The sequence below is a fragment of the Centruroides sculpturatus genome, unplaced genomic scaffold (genome assembly GCF_000671375.1).
Source record: "Centruroides sculpturatus isolate CEXI.00-Female unplaced genomic scaffold, Cexi_2.0 scaffold517, whole genome shotgun sequence".
Classification (NCBI taxonomy): domain Eukaryota; kingdom Metazoa; phylum Arthropoda; class Arachnida; order Scorpiones; family Buthidae; genus Centruroides; species Centruroides sculpturatus.
The window spans coordinates 368,208-394,631 of NW_019384811.1; the positions used below are offsets into that span (position 1 = coordinate 368,208).

The window sequence follows — 26,424 nt, forward strand, 5'->3', positions numbered from 1 at the left end:
AAGTTTTTACTTGACACAATTTTTTTTACATCTCAGATGTTTTTCTTTGGATTATTTACTTTGTTTGTCAAAAAAACATCATTGCATTCTATAAATCATTTAATAAAATAAAATAAGAGTTGTGGAAACATATTTTAATTTTTAGATATTTTTACAATTCTTCTATTTTATTTTTATGTTATTAAAGTATTTATAAAATAGATATATATGTAGTCAAAGAACTATGTTGTAGCACTTAATTTACTAATTTTTTCTATAAGAACTGATATTAGTCCATATCAATGCTTGCCTTGTCAAATATCTTTGTTTCACAAAATGATGTCTAATAGCCATAGACATATTTGAAGATCATTTATCCTCTCTCCAGTATGATTAGTAAAATTTATAACTTTTTATTAATACATTTGTATGAATTTATATATTTTAATATTTTGCTCTCTAGTGTCTTATATCATATTTTAAAAATTAAAACTTTCTTTGCATTCTAAAATCATTAAAATTTTTTACTTAGCTTCTGCTCATTATCAAAAAATCACATTATTATTTGCACAAAATCACAATATTAACATTTATAACAAAATTGTTTTAATACATAAACACAAAGTTATATTTTGTTTTAATATTATAAAAATTGAAAATATATTCAGATTAAATAAAATTCAAGTGCATTTCACATAGTGATGGTGATGGCCTGCAAACACTTTTCCAAAGTCAGTTTTTTGGTCCTGTTTAGTCTGACTTGTAATGCTAATGCTGGACAAAATTATTCTGAAAACATTTCTAAAAGAATAAATAGTTGATTACTTTATTTTACTTTACTTATATGATATTTAAATATAATTGCTAACTTTATTTTCTGTTTTTGAAGGATGAAATATATATTAAAAATATTGTTATTTCATATTAATTGTATGTATAAATACCTAGTACTACAGATTTACAAAATTCAGTAAAAAGAGAATGAAGGTTGGTGAGCTATAGCTCACCAAGCTTCATTCTCTTTTCACTGAATAGGAATAGCTCAACCCTCTGAATAGGAGCATTAGTTCTGCTCATTATTCAGTGATCCTCATTATTTTTTATACATATTGAGCTTATTATCTTCATATTATACTTATAACTGTAAAATAAGTAATAATTTTTTAATTGTTGATGCTGTCACTGTTAATATTGTAACTTTAGAGAATAAACTACAATAATTACAATACCATTCAATTCAAATTATAAAAACAAGCATTCATTATTTTGAGCAATTAAAATTTCAAATTATTAAACTAAAAAAAAATTAATAAATATAAAGCAAAATAATTTATAATCCAAAATCTAATTTTATAGAATATAATCGATTTGAAGCAAAAATTCATGACTTACGAGAACAAATGTTGAATACATCAGGAAGTTTACGAACATCACAGAAGAGGTCTCTCTATGTGAGGTAGTTTTAATATTTATTGTTAATTTTATAAATCTTATATGCTACAATATATCAAGATGGTGCATGAATAACATAATAATATAATTTAGGGCTTTGTTTGACTATGATCCTTCCAAAGACAGTGGCCTTCCTAGTAGAGGCCTTCCTTTTCGATTTGGTGATATTCTTCATGTCATTAATGCTAGTGATGATGAATGGTGGCAAGCTAGGAAAATTTTACCAGATGGTGAAGAAGAAGGTATTGGAATAATTCCAAGTAAGAGAAGGTATGTACTGTACATTTAAAAACTTTTGAGAATAAAATGGCTTTTATCTTTAATATATTAAACTTGAAAAATCAGCATATAAATTATTATTATTTAAAAATATGTGGATTTAAAGGAAAGTGCTTTGCTTAAGAAATTACACATTCTAATTAAGTGTAGATAATTTATATTAATTATACTTATAATTAATTTTACTTTTTGAATTAAAATGCTTTGCTTTGCAAAGTTTCTTCAAACTTTAATCATAAATTAGGCAAATCCTTATATTGCTTGTTATAAAATAATTATTATAATACAGTAAGAATCTACTTATTGTAATCAGTTTGAAACTTGCCTTTAATGATGATAATCAACAAAATAAGTAAATAAAACTAGTTTTAATGTAAGATTCAGTAATCAGAATTTCCATTAAAGAACCTGTTAAACAATTAATTAAAACTGGTTTTTTGAAGTTTTAAAACAAATAGACTTGAAAAAAATTATATATTTTTTTACATATTTCTTTTATCCTTTTTTGTGTGAATTTTTTAATATTTTATAATCATTGTTTTAAGATTATGCTATATCTTCAAGCCATGTAATTTGCTGTTACTTCTGAGGACTGTGAAAAGGATAAAAGAAATAGACTCAGGGAAAAAATTATATATTTTTTATGTAAGTCTTTTAATACTTCAAAATGAAGATAATCCTGAGTTAAGTCATCTTTATGTAAATATTGTTTGATTTTTATGCAAAAATTAAAACTGTATAATTTGAATATTTATTACAGTGGAACCTTGCTTAACGAGCATAATTTGTTCCAGAATCATATTTGTAATGCAAAACCCTCATTAAGCGAAACAATTTTTCCCATAGAAATTAATGTAAAATATGATAATGCGTTCCATGATGAAAAAAATACTCAAATACAGTGGTACCTCAGGTTATGAACGCCCCAGCATACGAAATTTTCAGGATACGACATGAAATTCGAACATATTTTTGCTCCACGATATGAACAAAAACTCACCATACGACGTTACATTAGTTCGCATTTTTCATTTGTTTTTCTTACTACAGTTATTTTTTTTAATGTATTACTTGGCTTTAATTTGAGTATGTTTTTCGCGTTGGAACGAATTATTTGGTTTTACATGTAATCGTATGGGAAAAGATGATCCACCTTACAACATTTTCATGATACGATCTCAGTTTCGGAATGGATTAATTTCGTATCCTGAGGTACCACTGTATTTTATGTATAATGTTTATTGAAAGAAAATTGTACAATGTGCATTGTTAACCTTTGTACAGTGGGTTAGTCAGCTATGGAGCTATGACGATATAGTGGAGAATAAACATGGGAAATTTTTAAAAAATTTTCCCACATGTTTTTCTCGTTTCCATTTCAGAAAAAATTTTTTAAGCGGTTATGTCTAGTAAAGAAAAAAATTTTTTTTATTGTCACATAATTCCTTTTTTATGTGAATTTTTTTTTATGGTAGTTTTCGGCGATATCCACAAAATTTTTTTGCAGATACAGTATAGACATCGTTCTCCAGTGCACATGATCACCTTTGACAGGTATAACCATCGATCACCTCAGAGTGGTTAAGGAGCATGAATCATCATTATCTTTTCTTCTAGTACAGAATGAACCAATCTGGAATGAGAATTCGATTTGCAGAAAACTAAAAAAATCACAGATAATATGTATGATAAACACTCCAAACGATATGCCAAATTCTTGGGCTATGTAAAGGCTATAATTAAATACAGTGGGTGATTGGTTAACAAACATAATCCGTTCCAAAACTTTGTTCACTATCCGAATTGTTTGTTAACTGATTATTGATTTATATAGATTCTATGGGAATTTGATTAATCTGTCCCAAAAATAAAAATTATATACTTTCTTACTACATTTATTTATATGTAATAATTTTATTATTACATATTACATATATGTAGGAATAGTGATTGAGATAGAGAACTAGAAATGACAATAATCCAGCATTCGTAACTGCCTTGATAGAATGATAATATTCTTGTCTTCATAACATCTTTTCGTCCTTTCTTACTTTCGCGCCATCACCAACTGTCATCTTTCTCTTACTTCCCCCTTTCTCATCCCTTCTCTCTCGTTCTTCTCGTCTCCCCTGCAACACCTCGTAAATTTATTGTCTTAACGGTTTAGGAATGTAACTCATCTAAACCCCACATATATACACAGTCTTGCATTTTTTATTGGTCATGTTTTTTCTGTTTGTGAGGGTTAAAGAATCTATCTAACGTTGATTGCTTTTCTCTCTTCAGGATTTTTCAGAAGTAATTAATAGCATTGTTGTTGTAGAGATCCCCAAGCATATTAACTTCAACCTGGTTTGGATGCCATTCTAAGACCATTGTTCTGACATCTTCCCACTTCTTCAAAAGATCTTTAATAGCAGATATTGGCATTAATCCTCTTTTTAGAAGAAAACATATCTCACCGAGTTTCTTGGTGTTCTTCATTTAAGAGTTCTTGGTGTTCTTCTGTCGTCAGATCAGTTTCAGGTTCCATTATGAGCTCTTCAATGTTCTTTATTTCTCAGATGTGATTTTTGTTACTTCTTTAGCTGCTTGATTATACAGTAACTTTTTTAAATAAGATTGAACTGCAGCCTACTGTATACCTGTTCAAGCCATACTGCCCAGCAACATTAGACATCTTCTGTTCATGCTCTACCTTTACTATTATACTCTCACCTTTTGAAAATAAAAACCGATGCAAAATTTAACGAGTGCCCACCCGACAGTCTCACGAATACTTTAAAAAATTCTTTCTGTCAGAAAAATAAAAGGCTGGAATTACAAGGGAGAGTTTCAAAGTTCAGGGGAATACTATCCAATTAGTATATACCATGCTGAGCGTCGATGTCAATGTCTCCTGCACACCAAAAACTTTCAAATTGTTGCCTGAAGACAAGGGAAAATTAATCAGTATTCATTATTTTATGTCGCTTCTTCTTGTGTTTGTTCTGTGAGATGTTCATTATCCAAACATAAAAATCGTTAACGAACGTGTTCATTATCCGATTTGTTCGTTGAACTGTTTGTTAATCGATCACCCACTGTAATAGAAATTAATTAATTTGACTAGAGGTAGGCAGTTATGCTGCCATCTTGTATTAAATTTAATAATTATAAATAATTAATTTTTAATTCAGACATTTTTAAAATTTAATTTGGAATTGGTCATTAAACTTAATACTAGATGGCAGCATAACTGCCTACCTCTAGTCAAATTAATTAATTTCTAATACAGTGGGTGATCGATTAACAAACAGTTCAACGAACAAATCGGATAATGAACACGTTCGTTAACGATTTTTATGTTTGGATAATGAACATCTCACAGAACAAACACAAGAAGAAGCGACATAAAATAATGAATACTGATTAATTTTCCCTTGTCTTCAGGCAACAATTTGAAAGTTTTTGGTGTGCAGGAGACATTGACATCGACGCTCAGCATGGTATATACTAATTGGATAGTATTCCCCTGAACTTTGAAACTCTCCCTTGTAATTCCAGCCTTTTATTTTTCTGACAGAAAGAATTTTTTAAAGTATTCGTGAGACTGTCGGGTGGGCACTCGTTAAATTTTGCATCGGTTTTTATTTTCAAAAGGTGAGAGTATAATAGTAAAGGTAGAGCATGAACAGAAGATGTCTAATGTTGCTGGGCAGTATGGCTTGAACAGGTATACAGTAGGCTGCAGTTCAATCTTATTTAAAAAAGTTACTGTATAATCAAGCAGCTAAAGAAGTAACAAAAATCACATCTGAGAAATAAAGAACATTGAAGAGCTCATAATGGAACCTGAAACTGATCTGACGACAGAAGAACACCAAGAACTCTTAAATGAAGAACACCAAGAAACTCGGTGAGATATGTTTTCTTCTAAAAAGAGGATTAATGCCAATATCTGCTATTAAAGATCTTTTGAAGAAGTGGGAAGATGTCAGAACAATGGTCTTAGAATGGCATCCAAACCAGGTTGAAGTTAATATGCTTGGGGATCTCTACAACAACAATGCTATTAATTACTTCTGAAAAATCCTGAAGAGAGAAAAGCAATCAACGTTAGATAGATTCTTTAACCCTCACAAACAGAAAAAACATGACCAATAAAAAATGCAAGACTGTGTATATATGTGGGGTTTAGATGAGTTACATTCCTAAACCGTTAAGACAATAAATTTACGAGGTGTTGCAGGGGAGACGAGAAGAACGAGAGAGAAGGGATGAGAAAGGGGGAAGTAAGAGAAAGATGACAGTTGGTGATGGCGCGAAAGTAAGAAAGGACGAAAAGATGTTATGAAGACAAGAATATTATCATTCTATCAAGGCAGTTACGAATGCTGGATTATTGTCATTTCTAGTTCTCTATCTCAATCACTATTCCTACATATATGTAATATGTAATAATAAAATTATTACATATAAATAAATGTAGTAAGAAAGTATATAATTTTTATTTTTGGGACAGATTAATCAAATTCCCATAGAATCTATATAAATCAATAATCAGTTAACAAACAATTCGGATAGTGAACAAAGTTTTGGAACGGATTATGTTTGTTAACCAATCACCCACTGTATTTAATTATAGCCTTTACATAGCCCAAGAATTTGGCATATCGTTTGGAGTGTTTATCATACATATTATCTGTGATTTTTTTAGTTTTCTGCAAATCGAATTCTCATTCCAGATTGGTTCATTCTGTACTAGAAGAAAAGATAATGATGATTCATGCTCCTTAACCACTCTGAGGTGATCGATGGTTATACCTGTCAAAGGTGATCATGTGCACTGGAGAACGATGTCTATACTGTATCTGCAAAAAAATTTTGTGGATATCGCCGAAAACTACCATAAAAAAAAATTCACATAAAAAAGGAATTATGTGACAATAAAAAAAATTTTTTTCNAATTTTTGAAATCGGATGAGTAGTTTCGGAGATTACCTGCTGCAACGAAACTTACATACATACAAACATTACCTCTTTATATATTAGTATAGATATTCTTATTTAATTTTGTTAAGTGTTGTTATGTAGACAGTAGTATCAAAACAATAATATTTGAGTACAAAAGAATTAGTCATTAAAATTTGTCAAGAAACTTCTATTATTAAACTCTTCACCATTATACTAATACCAGCAGATGAGCTTGGCATTGCTTGGGCAAAAAGTAATGAAAGCAAAGATTAAGATTATTAGATTATAGCCAATCTTACCCGTTTTCAACGAGTGCATGAATTAGGTTCATTCTCTTCTGAGACTAATTAGAGAATTTTTAGATGGGTCTAAAAATATGTTCAATTTCCTGCAAAAAATTATATGAAAAATAGTACAGTATAATCTGAGTTCAGAGTAATCTTTAACATCTCCCTCTCCCTTGCAGAGGGAAATTTTGGAAAATCCTTTCTTAGTGTACATTCTCATGACTACCCAAATTTCAACTTTTAACTCCTAACTGTTTGGGCTCTGTGCTTAATATTAATATCATCATCATCATCCCGTCTCAATTATATTATAAGATTAGGGTCAAATTTATGAGAAATTTCATTTTCACTATTCTATTTATCAGATATCTAATAGAAAAAAATGATTAAAATCATTATTGAATTTTAACTGAATAAATCTTTAGTATTTAAAAAGAATTTTTATTTAAGTAACCTAAAAAATAAAAAAATAAATCAGAAAATTTTTCATTATAATGGAGAATTAACTTACTTGATGATAACCTTACTTGAATTAAATGATTAATTTTAAATTCTAAAATCTAAAAAATTGTTTGAACATTATATTTTGAATAAAATATTTTAAACAAATTCAAATATTTGGATTTATTGTTTTTGAGTTGCCAGAAAGGGGGAAAATGATTAAATTAATATTAATTGCCAAAATGTGTACTATATGTGCCACTATTTACTTTCCTTCTGTATTATTTACACTTTATACTGACTAAAACTAACTCTCTTCTCTTCTTCCCTCTGGGGTATGGAATTTCCAAAATTTCCTTCTTAGTTTGCATTCTCATGACGTACCCTACTAAAACGCAGTTAAAAACACAAGAAAGTGCATCTAAAATAGTACAGTAGAAGCTGAGTTCTTCAGGATAAGCCTTAATTCACTCCCTCTCCCCATGGAGAGGAATTTTGAAAAACCCCTTCTTAGTGTAAATTGTCGTGACATACCCTAACTGTGTTCCAAATTTCAACTTTTAATTCCTAACCATTTGGGCTCTGTGCTTCTTATTATTATCATAATCAACCCGGTCTTGATTATATTATAAGATTAAAACAATAAAATTTTAAAATATGTCAATGCATTTATTTAATAAATCTTTAAACTATGAATTAAACAATAATAAAATAATATTAAACCATTATACAGTACTTTTTTAAATGACTCACTTGGAGATTCATATTTTATCTAGCATTATACTGGGTACGGCAGAAAGAATGTTCTGATTTGGAATGACGATAAACAAAATACAAAGCAAGATAAAGAAAGAAATCTTTTATACCTGATAAGTACACAGTATGCCATTGTCATCCATTAGGTTTTGAAGAGTACATCAGTTAAATGGTGATTGTCAATGTCGATGCAGTTTCGGAAATTTTGCATTGATCTGCGGACTATGTCCAGCGTGAATTGCCATGATTTCTTATGTAATTGCTGCCTTGAGTTCTTGCATATTTATTGGTCAGTGTTGGTACACTTTTGATTTGAGATAGCCCACAGAAAAAAATCACATGGAGCCAAATCTGACGAATGCAGTGCCAACCAATATCACCCCGTAAAGAGACAAAATGGCCCCGAAACAAGTTTCTGAGAATTCCAAGTGACCTTCTAGAGGTATTCAATGTGGCGCCATCTTGCTGAAACCATACATCTTCCAGATCATGATCATTGAGTAAACCGTTAACTAATGGATGGAGAAAATTCTCAAGCAATTCACAATAGTGCTCTGACAATACTGTCACTGTAACACCGCCCTCTTCAAAGAAATAAGGATCCCACACACTGAAATCACCTAAGGCACGCTAAACCGTAACTTTTGGACTATGGAGTGGTCGCTGATGGAGTTCTTGAGGATTACTGTCAGACCAGTACCTAAAGTTCTGTTTGTTGATCATCTCTGATAAATGAAAATGGGTTTCGTCACTGGAGATCAGTACCACTGTTGGGGGAATGCACTGCAGAATATCCTGACACAAACTTTTACGGATTGGATAGTCCCTATCATTCAACTCCTAAACGACCATTATTTTGTAGGGATGTGGATTAAGCTGTGTAAAGTCTGTGGAGACTACGATCAGACATGTTTAATGCAGATTGCTTAGGAGACTGCTGTATGGAAGCTCTCACAGCTGCCACATCTTCCAGTCTTGTTACATTTATAGGGCAGCCAGGACTCTTTCTTTTTAAAGCTAAACCTGTTTGTCTAAAATTTGAAACCCAACAATGAATTGTTGGTGCAGCCAGAACCAGATCATGATGACCAAGCTGAAAATGTATTTGGAAAGCCCATTGCATTGTTATCATCACAGATTCACCATTCGTAACAAACTCTTCAACAACAAAAACACAATGCTCTCCACTCCACACCATGATGGTAACTAAAAATAACATGCACAAACAAATCAAGAGAGATTACACCCACTGCTGTACCTCTACTATGAGCAAAGCAACGCTTCTGCCAAATCAGAACATTCTTTCTGCCACACCCTGTATAATCAGTCATATGAAAAAATGCAAAAAGTAGGCAGAAGTATTTTTTTGGTGCTTTTCAAATTTTAAAACATGTAATCCACTATTTCGATAACTTTGGATCTTTTGGAAGATGATGTAATGAAATACTCTTAGTTTGTTCCTTTGCTTTTACTTTTAAATACACTGCAATAAGGATTACTTATTTTTCCAATATTCATGTGAAACCGATGAGAAAGACAAATAAAACAAGATTAACACAGATAACATTAAGAATTTTGTAGCTTTAATACTGTAATTAATAGTTTTCTAAACTGAAAACAAGAGTGCTGGTCATTTGCTTTCAATTTCAAATAATTAAATAATAATCAAAAAAGAAATGCCAGCAACTTTAGTTGTTGTATTTTAAGCGAATTACACTTAACATTAAATGGTTAAACTATTGTTAAGACTGGTAATGATGATAACATAACAGTGCTAAGCTAATGCTAGTGCTAACATAAGCAATGCTAAACTTGACAACATGAAATGACAGCTTAAAATGCCTATCTACCTGAAGAATAATGATAAATATAAGTGAAATCCTGATTACAATAATAAATGATTATAAATGTACTTATATGTTTTGGAGCATGCGAAGTCTGATAATATTAACTGTAATTTGCAACCATTTTTGCGTAGTGAACATACTGTACATGCAGTCAAGCATGTGCCTTTTAAAATTAAAACATTCCTCCATTTTTGGAACAAGACAAACTGTTATAGGCTTAAGTTAAGGCTTTGCTCTTTGTAAATTGTAAAATTCAGATATCTCCTGAAGAAGATTAATTAAAAAGACTGGAAACATAGAATAGTAAACATTCACTGAAAGGAAAATGGCTTGGATTGTTGTTAATTTTGATGCAATTACTGATGGGATGATAATGTTAAATGAGTGATAACAATATTTCTGATTACAATAAGTAAGTTCTGCTGTAAATGTTAAATTACTTATATTTTTTGCTTTGTTTTTAAAAAGTGAATTTGTTAATTTCTTTAACAATTAATATTTTCAGAACAATTTTTATTCTGTCTTTAGAATCTAAAATGCAAGTCTATCAGAAAATTTTATATGCTATTATTGTGTTATTATTTATCAAAATACTTATTTTGTATTAACTATTTAAATGAATAGTTCATGTTTTTGTATTTAAATCTAAATTCAAAGAGAAAAATTTGTTTATTTTAAAATATTTTTATCATCATTAACATAATTTTTTGAAAAATATCTAGATCATGACTTTTTTCGCATGACTTTATTTATTTATTTATAATTTTTACAGAAATAAAACTAAATATATTTCATCCTATCTTTAGATCTCTTTAAAAAGTGAAGTTTGTTTATTTAAAACAGAGATCTAAAGATATAAGTAATGTAATATGTACTGTTTACATAAACAATATAAAGGTTTTTGTAATATATAATTAGTAGTTCTGATCAATTGATGCCTGATTACAAACAGATGACAATTAAATGTATTTAGAAAAGGATTTTTCTATGCCAGTCAAATATTATTATGAAAGAGGTCAGTTTTTGTTAAAATGCTTAAAAATAACTTTATTGCTGTTACAAAATAGATAAGATCAAAACAATTATGCTGATGAAAAAATATGTTTAAGTGAAGAAACTTAAAATGATACTTTGAAGATAAATATAATCATAAAATTCTGCAAAATCAAAAGAATTACATCAATAAGAAAATTTATTTGATGGTTTATTATACATAAAATAGAAATGATGTCAATTTTGACTTTCAGTTTTTTATTTTGGTAATGATAATGCAACAAGTAATAGTAATGTTTTACAAATTACAACAAATTCATTTTAAGAAAGTAATTCTGTGTGGTCAAATTTTGCCATATTTTCTTTTAAAACGTGTAATATCAATATCCCAGTAGGGAAGTTCATAGAACTTGAAATGTTAACATTCTCAAATGTGAAAACAGAGAAAATAAAAACTAAGTTAAACATCATTTAAGAGTTTTGCTTACTTTACATTGAAAGACATTGAATCAGAATATCTGGTTTAATCTCAAATCATCTAAAACAAATTTTTTATTAAGAGAAGAGAGTTTTATTTATACAGATAAACAAAAAGAATTTTAAATTTTCAAGTATTTATTACAAAATTTAAAATGTAATACTGAACTTTAAAACTCTTATAAACAAATAAATATATATATATATATAATTCATTTATTCTTATTTATTTATTTTTCCTCAGAGTGGAAAGAAAAGAGAGGGCAAGACTTAAATCAGTTAAATTTCAAGGAAGAAGCAATTTGACTGATGGAAAGGTAAATGAATTTAATAGTCAAATGGAAAAGTATAATTAATTTTAATTATTTCAAATGATTTGAGCAAAGTATATATAAGATTTATAGAAACACAATATTTATTTCAAACTAAATATTCTTATAATAGTTATATGTAGCATATAATACTAAAACTGAGATTCAAGTTATAATGCCAAGAACATTATTTTCCTTTCAAATTAGATACTTATGAATGAACTGAATCTTCTCACTGCACATGATCACTAAACCTAAACTGATATCTCTTGTATTTACAATAATAGATAAAAGGAAATTATTAATTTGCTCTGTCTCGCCAGCACTTTGTTAGCTGTATTAATTTAGTTAATGATTTATATATGTTACCGGCCAAACCCGATTTTAGGCCAAACTAGTTTATCCTAGGCCAAACTAGTTTGTCCTACGCGTGTCAGGATAAACTAGTTTAGCCTAGGACAATCTAGTTTGGCCTAAATACTTTAGGCTAAACTAGTTTGTCCTAGGCCAAACTGATTTATTCGTTGCAAGTGATAAAATAAACACTTAACGCGGGGATTCCCCTCGCGTCCCTTTCTATCGAGCTTTCGTTGTCTACGCTGCATTTTTACAAAATGGCTACTTTATCTGGGTCGTTGGTAACTAGTAATGTAAAATTAATCATATATTTCTGTCCGATATAGTGATATATATCATAAAAACAGCACATCTCTGAACCTTAAAAGTACAATTCCAGAAGATTTTAATGCAAACACAAACGTTTTCGATCTACACAGGAGATTTTCCTCAGGTTACAGCGTTCTCAAATGGAATGCGGTAATGAAACATTCTTAAGATTATTTGAAAAACGTATAAACGAGAATTAAAAAAAAAATTTAAATATGAACTATGTGATATATGCTGCTAATAGCTGATAATCGAGAAATTTTATAGAAGGGGAACAATTATTGCCTGCGGGACACGTCATTATGTGGTATCGAAACAAATGAGCGAGATCATTCTATACATATTTGTGACCTTTATGTTATAAAACATCAGCCCACAAAATTACTGGCATTTTAAACTTTAAGGAAAAATTCTTTAAATTGATAGTATAACTTCTTCATGTAAAGTTGGACAATGGGGAAACTTTTGCCAATTCTTAAGTCTAATCCACTCTTTCAGAATTCGGAGAAGCTAATAAATATAACTGACCGATTTTCGAATAATCATGTTTTTCATGTGGGAATAGACGAAAACTTATATTGGGCTCCCGTATGACTTCGAAATTTCAATTTGGAACTCAACAGAAGGCTTCTCTATTGCTATTCATCTTTACTGCTAATACACAAAAATGATTCAAATGACCCAGATAAAATAGTTTTATTTTTAAACACCAGAGGGCGAGCATTTGGTGAAAAATGCGAACTCACGCACAATCGTGTTGTGACTTGTGTACCTAAGTGCAATTTGCGAAGCTATATTAATTTGATTTTTTGAACGTACTAGTTTAAAGTTTTGTGCTGTTTTTCATATTGTTGTTATGGATGAGCCATCGTCTAGTGTTAAAGTTGATCAGTTAAAATGGATAGAGCGGTTTTTAAAAGAAATTTTGCACAATGAAAATATAAAATCATCTCATTTTAATTTTTTAACAAAAGATAAATATTTAGATCTACACAGGAGATTTCTACAAGTGGAAGAGGCTGAAAAAGCTCAAATTAAGACACCACTTCATCAAAGGCGATTAAACAGATTTGCAATTTTAAACATTGGTTTTGTTAAAAAACTTGTCACCCGTAGTGTAGAGAACATAAAATACTTTATTCCCGCTGAGGAATTGTATGATGTTATTGATGCAGCTCACAGAGCTATTGGACACGGCGGACGTAACAGATTATTGGCTGAGACATCTTTAAAATATGCTAATATCACAAAACAGATGATTAACCTATATTTATCTATGTGTGTAACATGTCAAGAAAAGAAGACAAAAAAAAAGAGGCTTAGTTTCTAAGCCAATTTTACATTCTGAAATGAACAGTAGGTGCCAAGTGGATCTCATTGATTTTCAGACTCAACCTGATGGAAAGTTTAAATTTATCATGGTCTACCAAGACCACTTGGCCAAGTTTATTTTGCTTCGTGCTTTGGAATCTAAACGAGCTGAAGAAGTAGCCTACCATTTGAATGATATATTTTTGACAATAGGTGTCCCGTGTATTTTGCAGTCAGACAATGGAAGAGAATTCGTCAATCGTATTATATGTGAAATGACGAGTCTTTGGCCAGAACTTAAGCTAGTGCATGGAAAACCACGGCACAGCCAAAGTCAGGGCTCTGTCGAGAGAGCCAACCAAGACGTCGAGAACATGATCAGTTGTTGGCTAAAAGATAATCACTCGACTAAATGGTCAGAAGGATTGAGATATGTACAATTTATGAAAAATAGGGCCTATCATTCGGGCATAAAACAATCGCCTTACAAAGCTATGTTTGGAGTTGAACCCAGAGTTGGTCTTTCAACGACATCACTACCACCAGAAATAATAAAGGATATTCAAGATGAAGATGACGTTCAAAAACTTATTGAAACTGATTTAACCCATAGACATACAAATGATCACAATAATTCAGGAGATGATAGTGATTGTAATGATATCGAAACTTCTAAAATTGGTGATGATATCCAAAAGGCAAGACAAACAGCTGCTGAAAACCTTCAGAAACAGGCAAAAAAAATGAAATCTGCTTCTGACAAATCGCATCCACCAGCTAAAGTGGGAGATAATGTGACTGTGCCGACTCCTGATGTAGACAGAGGAAGGGGCGACCTAAGAAATGTTATTGGCGTTGTTCTTGAAATAAACAATGATGGCCTGTACAAAATTGGAACTAAGCATGGAATATTGCAGACACTCTATTGCAGGTTAGTTACGCATTTTATTTATTTTTTTCTCAAATTACTTCAGAAAAGAAATTATTTTTTAATGATCATGTTACTCTATTTCACTGTCAAATCTGAACTGATTTCGATGATTATTGTTTTTAAATTTGGAAAAGGTTTTCAAGTTTTATGAATTTTTTCAGATAGGGTTTTAGTATAATATTTACTTATAATGAAGGCCTGATAAAGATCTTCGAAGAAAAAAAGCGCAATGTTAAACGCTGTTTTGTTTCGTCTAAAAAGCATGAATATGTTATGTAATTTGGTCAAAATAAAATATTTGTTTATTACAGAACTGAATTCGACATTTGTACTCAAAAATTTCTACAAGAAAGTGATGTTAATCAAGATGTTCAAATCTCACTAAAGACTGCAGCTACCAAACATTCAGTTGGGACAGGACAAGATTTTATACGGTGCACCTGTACCAAAAGTTGTGCTACAAATACGTGCCAGTGTAAAAAAAAATGATTGTCTGTAATTCGAAATGCCACAACAGTACACCCTGTAAAAATAAATAAAATATTTAATCTTTTATTTATGTTACACTGAGAAGCACTTGAATAAATATTGTTCATCTAATTGATTTCCTTTTAATTTTATTTTAACCATTAATATACTTGAATAATAATTTTAAATCAGTTCGGCCTAGGACAAACTAGTTTAGCCTAAAGTATTTAGGCCAAACTAGTTTATCCTGACACGCGTAGGACAAACTAGTTTGGCCTAGGATAAACTAGTTTGGCCTGAAATCGGGTTTGGCCGGTAACATATATATATATATATATATATATATTTTGACAAACGACGTAACTCGAGGCATACCTGTATTAGAATTACGATAAAATGTACACAACCTCGAACCAAAGTATTTATGATTTAATTGTCAACAATTAAATCATAAATATTTTTAACAATTGCATATACAGTAATTTATTTTGATGCGTTATATGTGCAAAAAACAACTTGATTGATTTTAAGTTAAATTTAGTCAATAGACGGAGTACACCTCAACTGTTATTCCATCTCGAATTAAGTGTCAATTTCAAAGCTCAATGACTTAAATCGATAGCATAAACTGTTGAGAAACATCTCTTGCAATACAGTACATAGTCCATATGCATTTCGTAAAATACGGCTGGGATTAATTGGGATGGCAAGATTGAGAGATTTGTAGGACTAGGCTACTACTTTTTGGGTCACTTTAAAAATAATTTGGGCTACATTTCGAGTAATTTTGCTTTACTTACCTGCAGTTTATTATTATAAACTAATAACTGACGAAAATAACGTTCTGTAAAGTAGTCGTATTCCGTTTTCTTAATAAATTACATCAATTACGTGGCATTTGGCATATTGTACAGAAATAGATAAATCCGGATAATTCCAAGTCGTGATTGTTTCGTCTCTTAAATTTTGAACTAAGGAGGATTTCCTGTAGTTGTAAATTTTTATCTTTTTAAAATTTATACATTTTAATACATTGTAATGTTTAAAATTGTGAAGGTTGCCGAATTGGTGATATCCAAATGCCACGACCTATCGTATGTGGGGTGAAGGAAAGTGAGAGGCAAACAGCTGCAGTGACAAAGAAACCCGTTTATTTATACTAAGTCTTCCACCGGAGTAGAATCGAAAAACCATTTGATTTTCCTGCACAGGCCGACCTTAAGGTGTGCCGTAATATCGTTCAGTTGTGAGAACAATGTCTGGTGAATGTTTGGAAGAATTACTTTCTATAACCTTATTAACTTTTATTATTTATAATGTAAAAAATTAATTTTTCAGGTAAAAATTTTCTCGAGTAAATTAAAATTATAAATAATTTTAATATTTACAAAACTACTCGGATGTGTTTGAGAATTTATTTTTGAAATAACGTTTTAACAACGAGACAAAGTAAAATATAATAATTATTTATTAAATACCTACCTACAATGTACTGATTTTGAAAATACTGTATCTGTTTTTTGTTTAATTAAGAATTGTTCGTAAGATAGAATATCGCTTTTTAAAATATTTGTGGCAATAACAATTCTTTTTAATAATATCCGATCTTGGACACCCAAGAAGCTCCAGTTTTTCCTTCTATCTATCCACCTTTAAAGCTTTGTAAATGACTGTGTTCGATCCAGCCAGTTATATCCCATGGTTTTTCGTCTATAAAATTTAATCCGTGAATTTTTTTGGTAGTAAAATCGACTGGCCGTTGATCTTTCGCTTTTTAACAGAATCTATAGCCCAAGATTTTGTGATCGATGCCACTACTACTATTTACACCATTTTAATACATCCGAGAACAGCCAGTACGTCGTCATCGGATGAATTTCCTCCAGGCCAGGCCTGCGCAGTTACTCCTCGAAGGATTTCCTTAACGTGTGTGGCCATCTTAAAAGATTCTCTTCCCCGGATCTCCTGTATCTAAGCCAGTGTTTCTCAACCTCTAACGAATCGTCGCCCCCTTCAATAAAACCGTTACGTATTATCGCCCCCTTCGCTTCAAAATTCCGATGCCGAGGCTAAAGCCAAATTCGTACCGCATCGAATAGACTAGTGACTAATATAATGTTATTTGCTTAATTATTGTACGATATGACGAATAAAATATCTAATTATTCTTACTATAATGTTTTACTATATCGCCCATAAACATTGTTTTTCGCTCCCCCAAATATAAATTGTTACTAATCGCCCCCTGAACATGGAAAAACGCCCACATGGGGCGATATCGCCCCTGTTGAGAAACACTGATCAAAGCAGATGACAGACCATTTTGGGCTACCAAAGGTTTAATTCGACAGTGTTTAAATCCGATCGAGGGAAATTAATCGCACCTTGAAACTCCTGCTCGTATTTAATTGTTTCGAATTCTTATAAGTCTGACACACAACATGAGCTCTGCATCTCCTTTTAAGGTTATTTAAAAACTTTTTTCTCTCGATTAATGATTTTATTTAGGTTTTTCTTCCAATTTTTACGAGCGTTAGAATCAAAGCCCGATCCCTTGATTTGACACCTTTATGATATTTTTAACAAGTGAGCTCGAGTATCGCTCGGGCTTCACAAAATTATATTTTGTTAGTTTTAATGAGGAAGAAAGTATAAGAATAAAAACGGAAGTTAAACACTGTAACATTAGTATTTTAATTTGTACTTTGAATTAAATCAATTGTGAAAACGGCGAAGAAACGATAATATCAAATCGTAAAAGAATTGATAGAGTATACGAGAAATGTTAGTCTACAATTTCATTTTAATATGCATGTATAAATCTAAACAAATATAAATTAGGCTGTATAATATGTCCGTTGTATGAAAATTATTACTACTACTTACAATTATAGTTTCGTGAAATTTAATAAAATTAATTTTAATTAAATGGGCTAAACGCAATGTTAAATATAGATGAAAATATCTGATACATTTAAACTTCGTTAAAAAATATATTATGTGAGGCAGATTCAATAAGGTTAACAATGCTGTTAAAGAAAAACAATGTAGTATATGAGGTGAAGACTAATAATATTGAAAGGGTATAAAGTACAGCCGTGTACAAATAGCCGTCCTCGCAAAGTGGTGTACAAACTGCAGTCCAATTGAACGGCGAGCTGTTGTTCAATTTTTGATAGCCAAAGGCATTAGTCCTAGTGAGTTTCAATGCAGTACCTATACGCAATATGGAGAATTGTGCATCTCGCTACAAAAAACTTGGGTTTGAAATTCTACTTGGCTCGTTGTGTATTTTTTGTTCGGTCTTTTGTGAACTTTTTGTCAACTGCAACAGCAACGATACGTTGAGTCGACCAATTTCGTGCAAGAGCGAGTAACTTAAGTGTCCCCAAAAGCTGGAAGGTATCAAATTGAAACTAAACACTAATCTAAATTTAGAATCTCTGTAATGATAGGCACTTGCAGGCCAATCATTACAGTAGAGGCCAAAAACAATCAGTGTTTAATTGATTCCAATACGTGTTATTTACTGGAAGACTGTGCCTATGATGTTTAGTTTTAATTCAAGAGGAAGTACGTCCATATATTGGATGTGTTAGCTTTATCTGTCTTCTGATGTATTGGGATGCTACAGAAAATCGCACACGCTTCGAGTTCCAACAAAAAATTTTGACTGCTGGCCGTCCGGGTCGACTTTTCCTTTTTGTTTATTTTTGGATACACAACCAAAACAAAATGGCATTTGAAGTCAAAAGTCACGCCATCCCAACTGACATTTCATTTATACAGCAATTCAAATTTATAAATATACATTTCAAACTCAATCTATTCTTAAGGCAAACAAAAATTTATCAATAAGTTAAATCCAAAAGCTCTTGTATTTGAGCATTAGTTCAAAGGTTCTTGTCCTATTCAATTGTACTTTTAATCTCACAACTTGGCAAATGGACTTATCATACATGATGTGTGTTTAGAAGAGCATGATAAAGTTAATCATTTTTGCATAAATCCCTTATCGGTATTTGACTATTCCTTAAAAAACCAGTCCCGAGTAAAGTCAGAAGGAAATTATATTTTTAGTTTAAAATTATGGTAGTTAAGTTGTGAGATTTAAGAAGTTCAAAATTTTCTACTGTTCTCTTGAAGCATCACTACTCCTTCCAGGTTTTCGTCTTTGGTTTGAAATTAAATTGTCACTATTTCCTATTTGGCTGTTGTCATCACTTGATTCTGCTTTATATTTCCAAGCTTTCAATTGAATAACATAACTGCCTTGGTGGTGTAGAAATGGTCTTGTTCCTTTGTTGCTAATTGTGTTACTTAGTAGATCCTGTTTGACAGCACTTCTGTGATGATCAGCAAGTCTCAGTACTTAGGACAACCTACTAAAATACAACCTATTTGTTTGAATGAGCTAATGAGCTTCATTACCATAATCTCTTTCTGTTCAAACTCAATAATTCCACATTTTGTATTGTAGTATTTTCCTGTGACATTTCAATCCTTTTCCCTGCTTTGTCTTGAATCTTTGTAGGCTCAGTCAATACATTACCATCTTGTTGCATGGGTATTCACCAAGGTTTAATCTCAAATTGTGTTCTATTTATTAACCATATTGTTCAGATTCCTCAAGACTTTCCTAATCTTCAGGTTCTTATCTGCATGTTGTGTGTCTCCTACTAATTGCAATTGCAGATAGTATTGTTCTGTTGATTCTCTACCATTCAATTAGCTTGAGGATGTTTAGTGAAATTAGGGTATGCTTTTTACTGTTTTCGGTGCTATATTCGAGTTGACATGATGTGAAACAAGGCTCCATGATCACTTATTATCCTTTCTGGTAACCCAAAATCTTTTGGATATTGAAGGCAGAGATGTTTGTCCACTGCTGTTAGACAAACAAATCTTGTCAAGTTGTCTATGATAGCAAATACCTGGTGATTCACTTGCTAGAACTTTTTGCAAATGATCCCAAGTGATCTAAATGAATAATTGGTAAGTGAACTCTTTCCAGGCAGACTTTATGGAATGTTTTGTTTACCGAGCATACTGCTTGGTAAACAAGCTAATTACTAAGCAATTGCCAATACTAAGCACATTGATATGTAATGTACAGTACATAGCGTACATAATGTTTAATGGATGGAAACCATTTCAGTTTCCTAATTTTTCCTACTGTTCAGTCAACAGTGAAGTGACCCATCAAATCATGAAATTTAACCATGACACTTTCCTCATACTTCTGGGGATTATGTAAGGATATCTTTCATCACTTTCTTTTACTTTGCAGAATAGCTGATTTTTTTGAAAATATAATTTCCTGTCATTTATTTTAAGTTCTGTCACTTTGATTTTTCTGAAAGATGCTTATTAATTTACATAATTTAGGATCAGAATGTTGAATCATTGTTCTGCTCTTCTGTTAGTGTCACACAGACTTCTAGATTTCTAATACTGTTGCCGTATTCATTGCATTTACATGTGCCATCCTTTCACTTGGCCTGTATATTACATATCAAACTCATATTCTTGAATTAAATTATACTATTGTGCTATCTGGGGATTTATCAACTTCTTGACAATCATTTATACCAGGACCTGACAATTAACAATTATGAAGTTTATTCCAAATAAAAATGTAATTTATCCAATGTTCATACTATAGCTATTAGCTTTAGTTACTTGGGTAATACAGTGTTTCCTTTCTCCACATGCAATATACCAAATGCCATTTATTATTTTCCTCTAGTTGGAGTAGCATACTAACAATTCCAATTAAGCCAGCATTACAATGGACTTTAGTCCTTGCATTGGAGTGATGGTGAGGCAGTATTGTTTATTTAATTAGATTACTTTTCAACAATTCAAATGCCTTCCTCTGCTTTCCACCCATGCACATTTTTTGTTTTTTGTAAATCAAGTTAAAGTTTTTAATCTGAAACTTCCATAACTTTAGGATGAGTTATGTTGATCTCAACTACTAGAAAACTTCCTTTCATCTTTCATCTCATCCAAATTTCTTGCATTAGTACATCATCTAAAGAACATAAGACTTTAGTGTTAAGTAAGGGCTCCAAAACGTGATATATTAAACATTGGAAAAATTTATATACTCATAAAACATTGCAATTCAGACAGTGCATCAACCAAACCAAAAAGAATGCTTCAAACTAGTCTGTATCATCTAGGGTTATGAAAGTTGCCTGATTTTAGTTTCCTCGACAAGAGATATGTTAAATCTAGAATCATAAACAGTTTACAATCACTGACATATTCTAATAGGTCGACATGCAGCAAGGAAAATTTATCCTCCAGTCTCTGGTAATCTACAACTAAGCTATTCTCTCCATTCTTCTTTTTCTTCTTCTTTACCAATTGAACTGGACTCACATAAGGTGGTCTTGTTTGAGTAACTATCCCCTTATATTTCCATTCCTCAACTATTTCTTTTATTGCAGTTTGACCTAATGCACTTGCCTTGTATGGCCGTAAACAAATGGGTTTACCTCTAATTTCCTTAATATCCATCTTAGTTAATTTTGCACAATAAAGTTCACTTAAATTAAGAGCAGAACAATTTATACAGTCATTCAGTAATTTTAAAATATCAAGCCTTCCTCTCATCAGGTGTCAACTCAACAAATCTTTTCTTTTTCAATTCTGTACTAATACTAAGTCATCTCCTTTGGTTTCCTTTCTATAATTAACATTCAGATTTAAACAGTCTTCTCTCGTATTTTCTACCTCAGCCACCTACTTGTTTTGCGTCACCTTTATATTATGATCCTGAACATTTATAATTGGTATAAGAGTTTCTCCATTCTTTATATCAAATAAGGTAGTCAGGTTTCATCCATCAACTTTTATTAGAACTAATCTATTATTAATCTTTCTGGTTTTTGCCTTAACTGAATTGATAATACTGTTAAATTTAACAGTATTATCTTCAATTCACCACAAATCTATGCTACTTTTTAATTGGGTGAAAATATCCTCATTTGCAATATACATATTGTTTCCAATTTGGGCTGATCAGTCCAAGTTCTCCCTACTAATAAATTGTGTAGCTGGACATCCAGTACAAGAGCTGCGATACTCAAAACCAAATGATTGCCGTAATGAATCTTGCCATTTTTTGGCTACTATTAATAATTAAATTATAAGTAACTTTGTACTAAAGGTAGGCATTAGGCACCATATCTTATTAAATTTAATAATTATAATAAATCAAATATATTTTCAAATTTATGTTATTTGTGTGCAGTGCTGACATAACATTTTGCTTTTGATTTTTTGAAAGATTTTCTAGCTTTAGTTCATGTTTTACTGTTTTTATGGTTTCCATTACCTTGTCAAACATTATATTACGACTTCAGTTCGTTTTATTTGTATTCTGTTACCAATAAATTGGTCCTCACTCAATAAAGGCTATGTTTCTTTATATAGCAAGAGTGCAGTGAAAATGGTGTCACGAGCAGCTATAACTGCATTCTTTCCACTTGTGGTAAACATGGATGCTGTAATCTGTTCTTTAATTCCAGTTACAGTCAAAAGTAGCATTTTACTCAAAGAACTGGGGGGGGTGAAAGAGAGAATTGAGCATTCCTCTTTTGAAAATGTGAACAAAGTAGAGACATAAGATGAATAATTATGCTTACAATATAGTACTTTCCTATTCTTTAGATGACTTTTAGAGTCAGTTTAGGACACTTAATCCCCTTCAGGGTTCTTCAGGCATCTTTTAATTCTAAACTAACCAGATCCTCTAAAACTGTGGTTCTTAACCTGTGGTCCATGGACCACTGGTGGTCCCTGAAAGCACCTGAAGTGGTCCGTGAAGTTATCCCAAAATTATTAAATAAATGATGACGAGTTGATGACAATGCGCAGTATGTCAAGGTTAGAGTCGATAGCGAACTGGCCTGTGGTCAGGAAATATGAAATTGGAAGGCACTAGCAATAAATTTGCATTTGAAGATAAAATCAGTGCATTTATCGCTAAAGTCGACCTGTGGATCAGCAAAGTCGAAAGAGAGAATTTTTCTGCGTTTGATACATTGAACCCAATTATTGATTGACAGTGTACCGAGATTAAATGACAAATACAAAAGAACATTACATTCCATTTGCAAAGCTTGAAAAATGAATTTAATCACTATTTCCTGACTGCAAGGACAAAAGTATTCGGAAACTGATTTGCAATCCTTTCATAGTCAACATTTCTGAGGTGCTGGATGAAATACAAGAAGAGTTAATTGAAATGCAACATGATAGTAACTGCAAGGATACATTCGAGACAGGAATTAACCTTAAAGATTTTTGGAACCAAAAAGCTATTGCTTTCCCTAAAATTCGAGAAATTGCTTTACAGTACCTAACTTTATTTTCAACCACATATTTATGCGAGCAAGGATTCTCAGTGCTTTTGATAATTAAAAATAAACATTGAAATCGGTTGGATGCCAGTGCTGACATGCGTTTGCTTTGAGTAGCACTGAACCAAGAATTCAGCAGTTGGTAAACAGTACGAAGTCACAAAAATCGCACTAAAATAATATAATTAATGTAACACTTTTGCAAATATTATAATACTCTTGGTTCCGAATAATTTTCTGTGTTTAATTTATAGAACAACCTTATAAGAACCTATATTACTGCCAAACAGCTCGTGATCCATGGCAAGACAAAAATTTTGATAAATGGTCCCTCATCACTAAAAGGTTAAGAACCACTGCTCTAAAACGAATATGAATATGAAATTCAAACATATTCGAATGATGGAAATTTCGTATGACAAGCTCCTCTGGGCATATTTAATCACATCACAAGAACACATGTTCTAACAAAACTTTAGTACATGTATAGTTTTGGATCGAGTCCTCGCATGACAATATGAGGACTCAATCCGAGATTTGAACAATTGCGCCTTGCGTCCCAAATCAGTATTGGTACATTCATACATCATTAGACTCAACAGATTTTATTGTGAAACCCAAATTTTTATTGGCGGCACCCTAGGGTTCTGCAAAACACAAATTGGGAACCCCTATTCTATATAGAGATGAATAGGGTCTTTTAATTACAAATAGTCTGTTAAATTCCAATTAAATTAATTTCCTTTTATCTTAAAATATGAGAACAAGCATAGATCTTTACAAAGAAAAGATATAGATGCAATGGAAGTTAAATAGCTAGTATAAATATACCAAACCTAGATCTTGCAATAATCACAAAACAGATCAGTTTATCTTTCATTTAAAATTATCAATTTGAGAGTCACCTGTAACTATTGCTTCCTTAGCTGAAAACCGAAAACTTGCATACTTGATAACACCGTTTTTTTTTTTTACCAAAAGTTGGCAAGTGGGTAAAAAGGGAAGAAAGAAACAACTACAAGGGAGATACATTCGTTCTTTTAATATTGATAATAAATGGTACAGACAACAGCAATTTTCTCAGATAAAGCCAGTGTTAACTACAATTAAATAATTTGTTAAATAAAACAAAAAAAGTTTTTTTTTTTAACCGTTTTCAATTACCGTTTTTAAAATAAAACATTTACAGACCGTTTACCATTACAGTTTCATCCATGAATCTAAAAGAATGTCATGGTATTATAAAATTCTGTACCAACGAAAGTGATAATTTAAATCAGCTATGGTGATGGCAGTCAAATTTTATAGAGGTTTATACTTTTTGAAATTTTCTGGTTGGGCAAATTCCTACATTTGCTATTACCATAAAAGTCAGATAAACTATACGCGAATAATGATTTACGTTAAACTAAATAAAAAAATGGTTATTGCTTTACCTGCTCTTGAGCTCTTGTAGGTGAATTACAGAATTTTTAATAAAAACTATAATTTTTATAAATGTTCGTTCACTTCTCTATTTCGTGTCTACACAAGTAATAATTTAAAAGTGCCAGAAGTTCATCCATCCTTTTAAATAGAAGTAAGGAATTTAAAAAAAATCTTGCCAAGAGAGTGAAAACGACCGTACAATGATTACAATACATTAGATTATTAGCATTTAGAATTTCTCAATAACAACTTTATTTTACGATTCCAAAAATAATGGCTTTCGGAAAGGAGGAAATCGTAATTAACGACCGTAGTAAACACTCACTTTTTAAAAACAACGTGTGACTATTTATGATCAGAAGGATTCTTGTGTTTTCAGTCCCTCTCGGGAGAGCTCCACGACTGCGAACGAGTGTAACTGCGACGTAACGAGTGTGATCGACTGGATGATGGTGATCTTGAAGTCGACCAAGAACGGTAGGACCAAGAACTCAGACTGCTCGGTGTCACTGGCGAAGGTCGTCTGTACGGAACGGGTCGTTTGCGTGCACTGCCGACATACAAAAGAAACAAAGGTCATTACAATAATTTACCATTCTTAAGTAAATAGGCTAAGGACAAAAAGTTCCTCTCCACTGCCTCACCACTTATTATTATTGTGCTATTATATCAATTCAAATTTAATACAGTAGACCCCCCTATAACGCTTAGATATGTTCCACTTTATAAGAATTTTACGTTGTAGGAATCCTTAAATATATGAGCCAATCACAGCCCTACACGTGTGAAGTTTATGGACTAAGGCTGTTTGAAAAATTTTCTTCTATAAAATTAACCGATTCTAGACTAATTCGACTCAACATTTCCAAAACATGTATAATTTTTTGGGAATAATCCATATAAACTATGCTATAAACAAAAATTGTAGGATTACTTACGCTTGTTTTCGTCATGGAGCAGCGCACCAAATGGCGGCTGCATTTTCTGATAAGTTATTTTTCTGCAAAAACTTCGTTGAACTTTGGAGACATCATTAATATAAATAATTTTTATGGCCGTTGAATAAGAAATGTATAAAATTAGTGCTGTATTAGACTTACGGTACAGACGATAATAAACTCAACTTACTCGCCTAAACTCTCCGTAGCGTGGTGCTGGACGGTGGAAAGTAGTTTGGCTGCTCATCCACTATTGGTCCAGATTCGACCAATCTTGTCGCGACATGAGTTGGCGACAACGTTTTATGAGTCCCTTTATATGAATACTACCACAATTTTTTCGCTACGTTATAGGAATTTTCATTATAGGAACCCATGTTATAGGGGAGTCGACTGTACTTGATCGCTTCTTGTTCTTTCTTTTATTCTTTAGAAGTAAGCACAAAATTGCTAATAATAATTTTTCTTTATACAGAATACTAGATTTTAGACGGAGAAATGCCATAGTTATCAAATAATAAATCTTCTT

General features: G+C 31.5%; 3 protein-coding genes across 3 annotated transcripts in view; 2 read left to right on the forward strand and 1 right to left on the reverse strand.

The window, feature by feature from the left end:
• The window catches only part of LOC111629787 (disks large homolog 1-like), a 366,953-nt gene extending 354,826 nt beyond the window's left edge, over positions 1 to 12,127 (forward strand). Inside the window, exons 16-18 of the mRNA XM_023373697.1 lie at positions 1,336 to 1,435; positions 1,525 to 1,701; positions 11,712 to 12,127. Coding sequence (XP_023229465.1) covers positions 1,336 to 1,435; positions 1,525 to 1,701; positions 11,712 to 11,823 — 389 coding nt within the window. The 3' untranslated portion in view covers positions 11,824 to 12,127. The remainder of the gene's footprint in view (positions 1 to 1,335; positions 1,436 to 1,524; positions 1,702 to 11,711) is intronic.
• Positions 12,128 to 12,192: 65 nt separating this feature from the next.
• Positions 12,193 to 15,326, forward strand: LOC111629786 (KRAB-A domain-containing protein 2-like). The gene is made up of 2 exons (XM_023373696.1): positions 12,193 to 14,686; positions 14,998 to 15,326. Exons 1-2 carry the CDS (start codon positions 13,794 to 13,796, stop codon positions 15,173 to 15,175), a joined length of 1,071 nt encoding a protein of 356 aa, XP_023229464.1. The 5' UTR covers positions 12,193 to 13,793; the 3' UTR covers positions 15,176 to 15,326.
• A 9,225-nt stretch (positions 15,327 to 24,551) lies between these two features.
• Positions 24,552 to 26,424, reverse strand: part of LOC111629785 (serine/arginine repetitive matrix protein 4-like) — a 64,004-nt gene continuing 62,131 nt past the window's right edge. Inside the window, exon 6 of the mRNA XM_023373695.1 lies at positions 24,552 to 25,507. Coding sequence (XP_023229463.1) covers positions 25,333 to 25,507 — 175 coding nt within the window. The 3' untranslated portion in view covers positions 24,552 to 25,332. The remainder of the gene's footprint in view (positions 25,508 to 26,424) is intronic.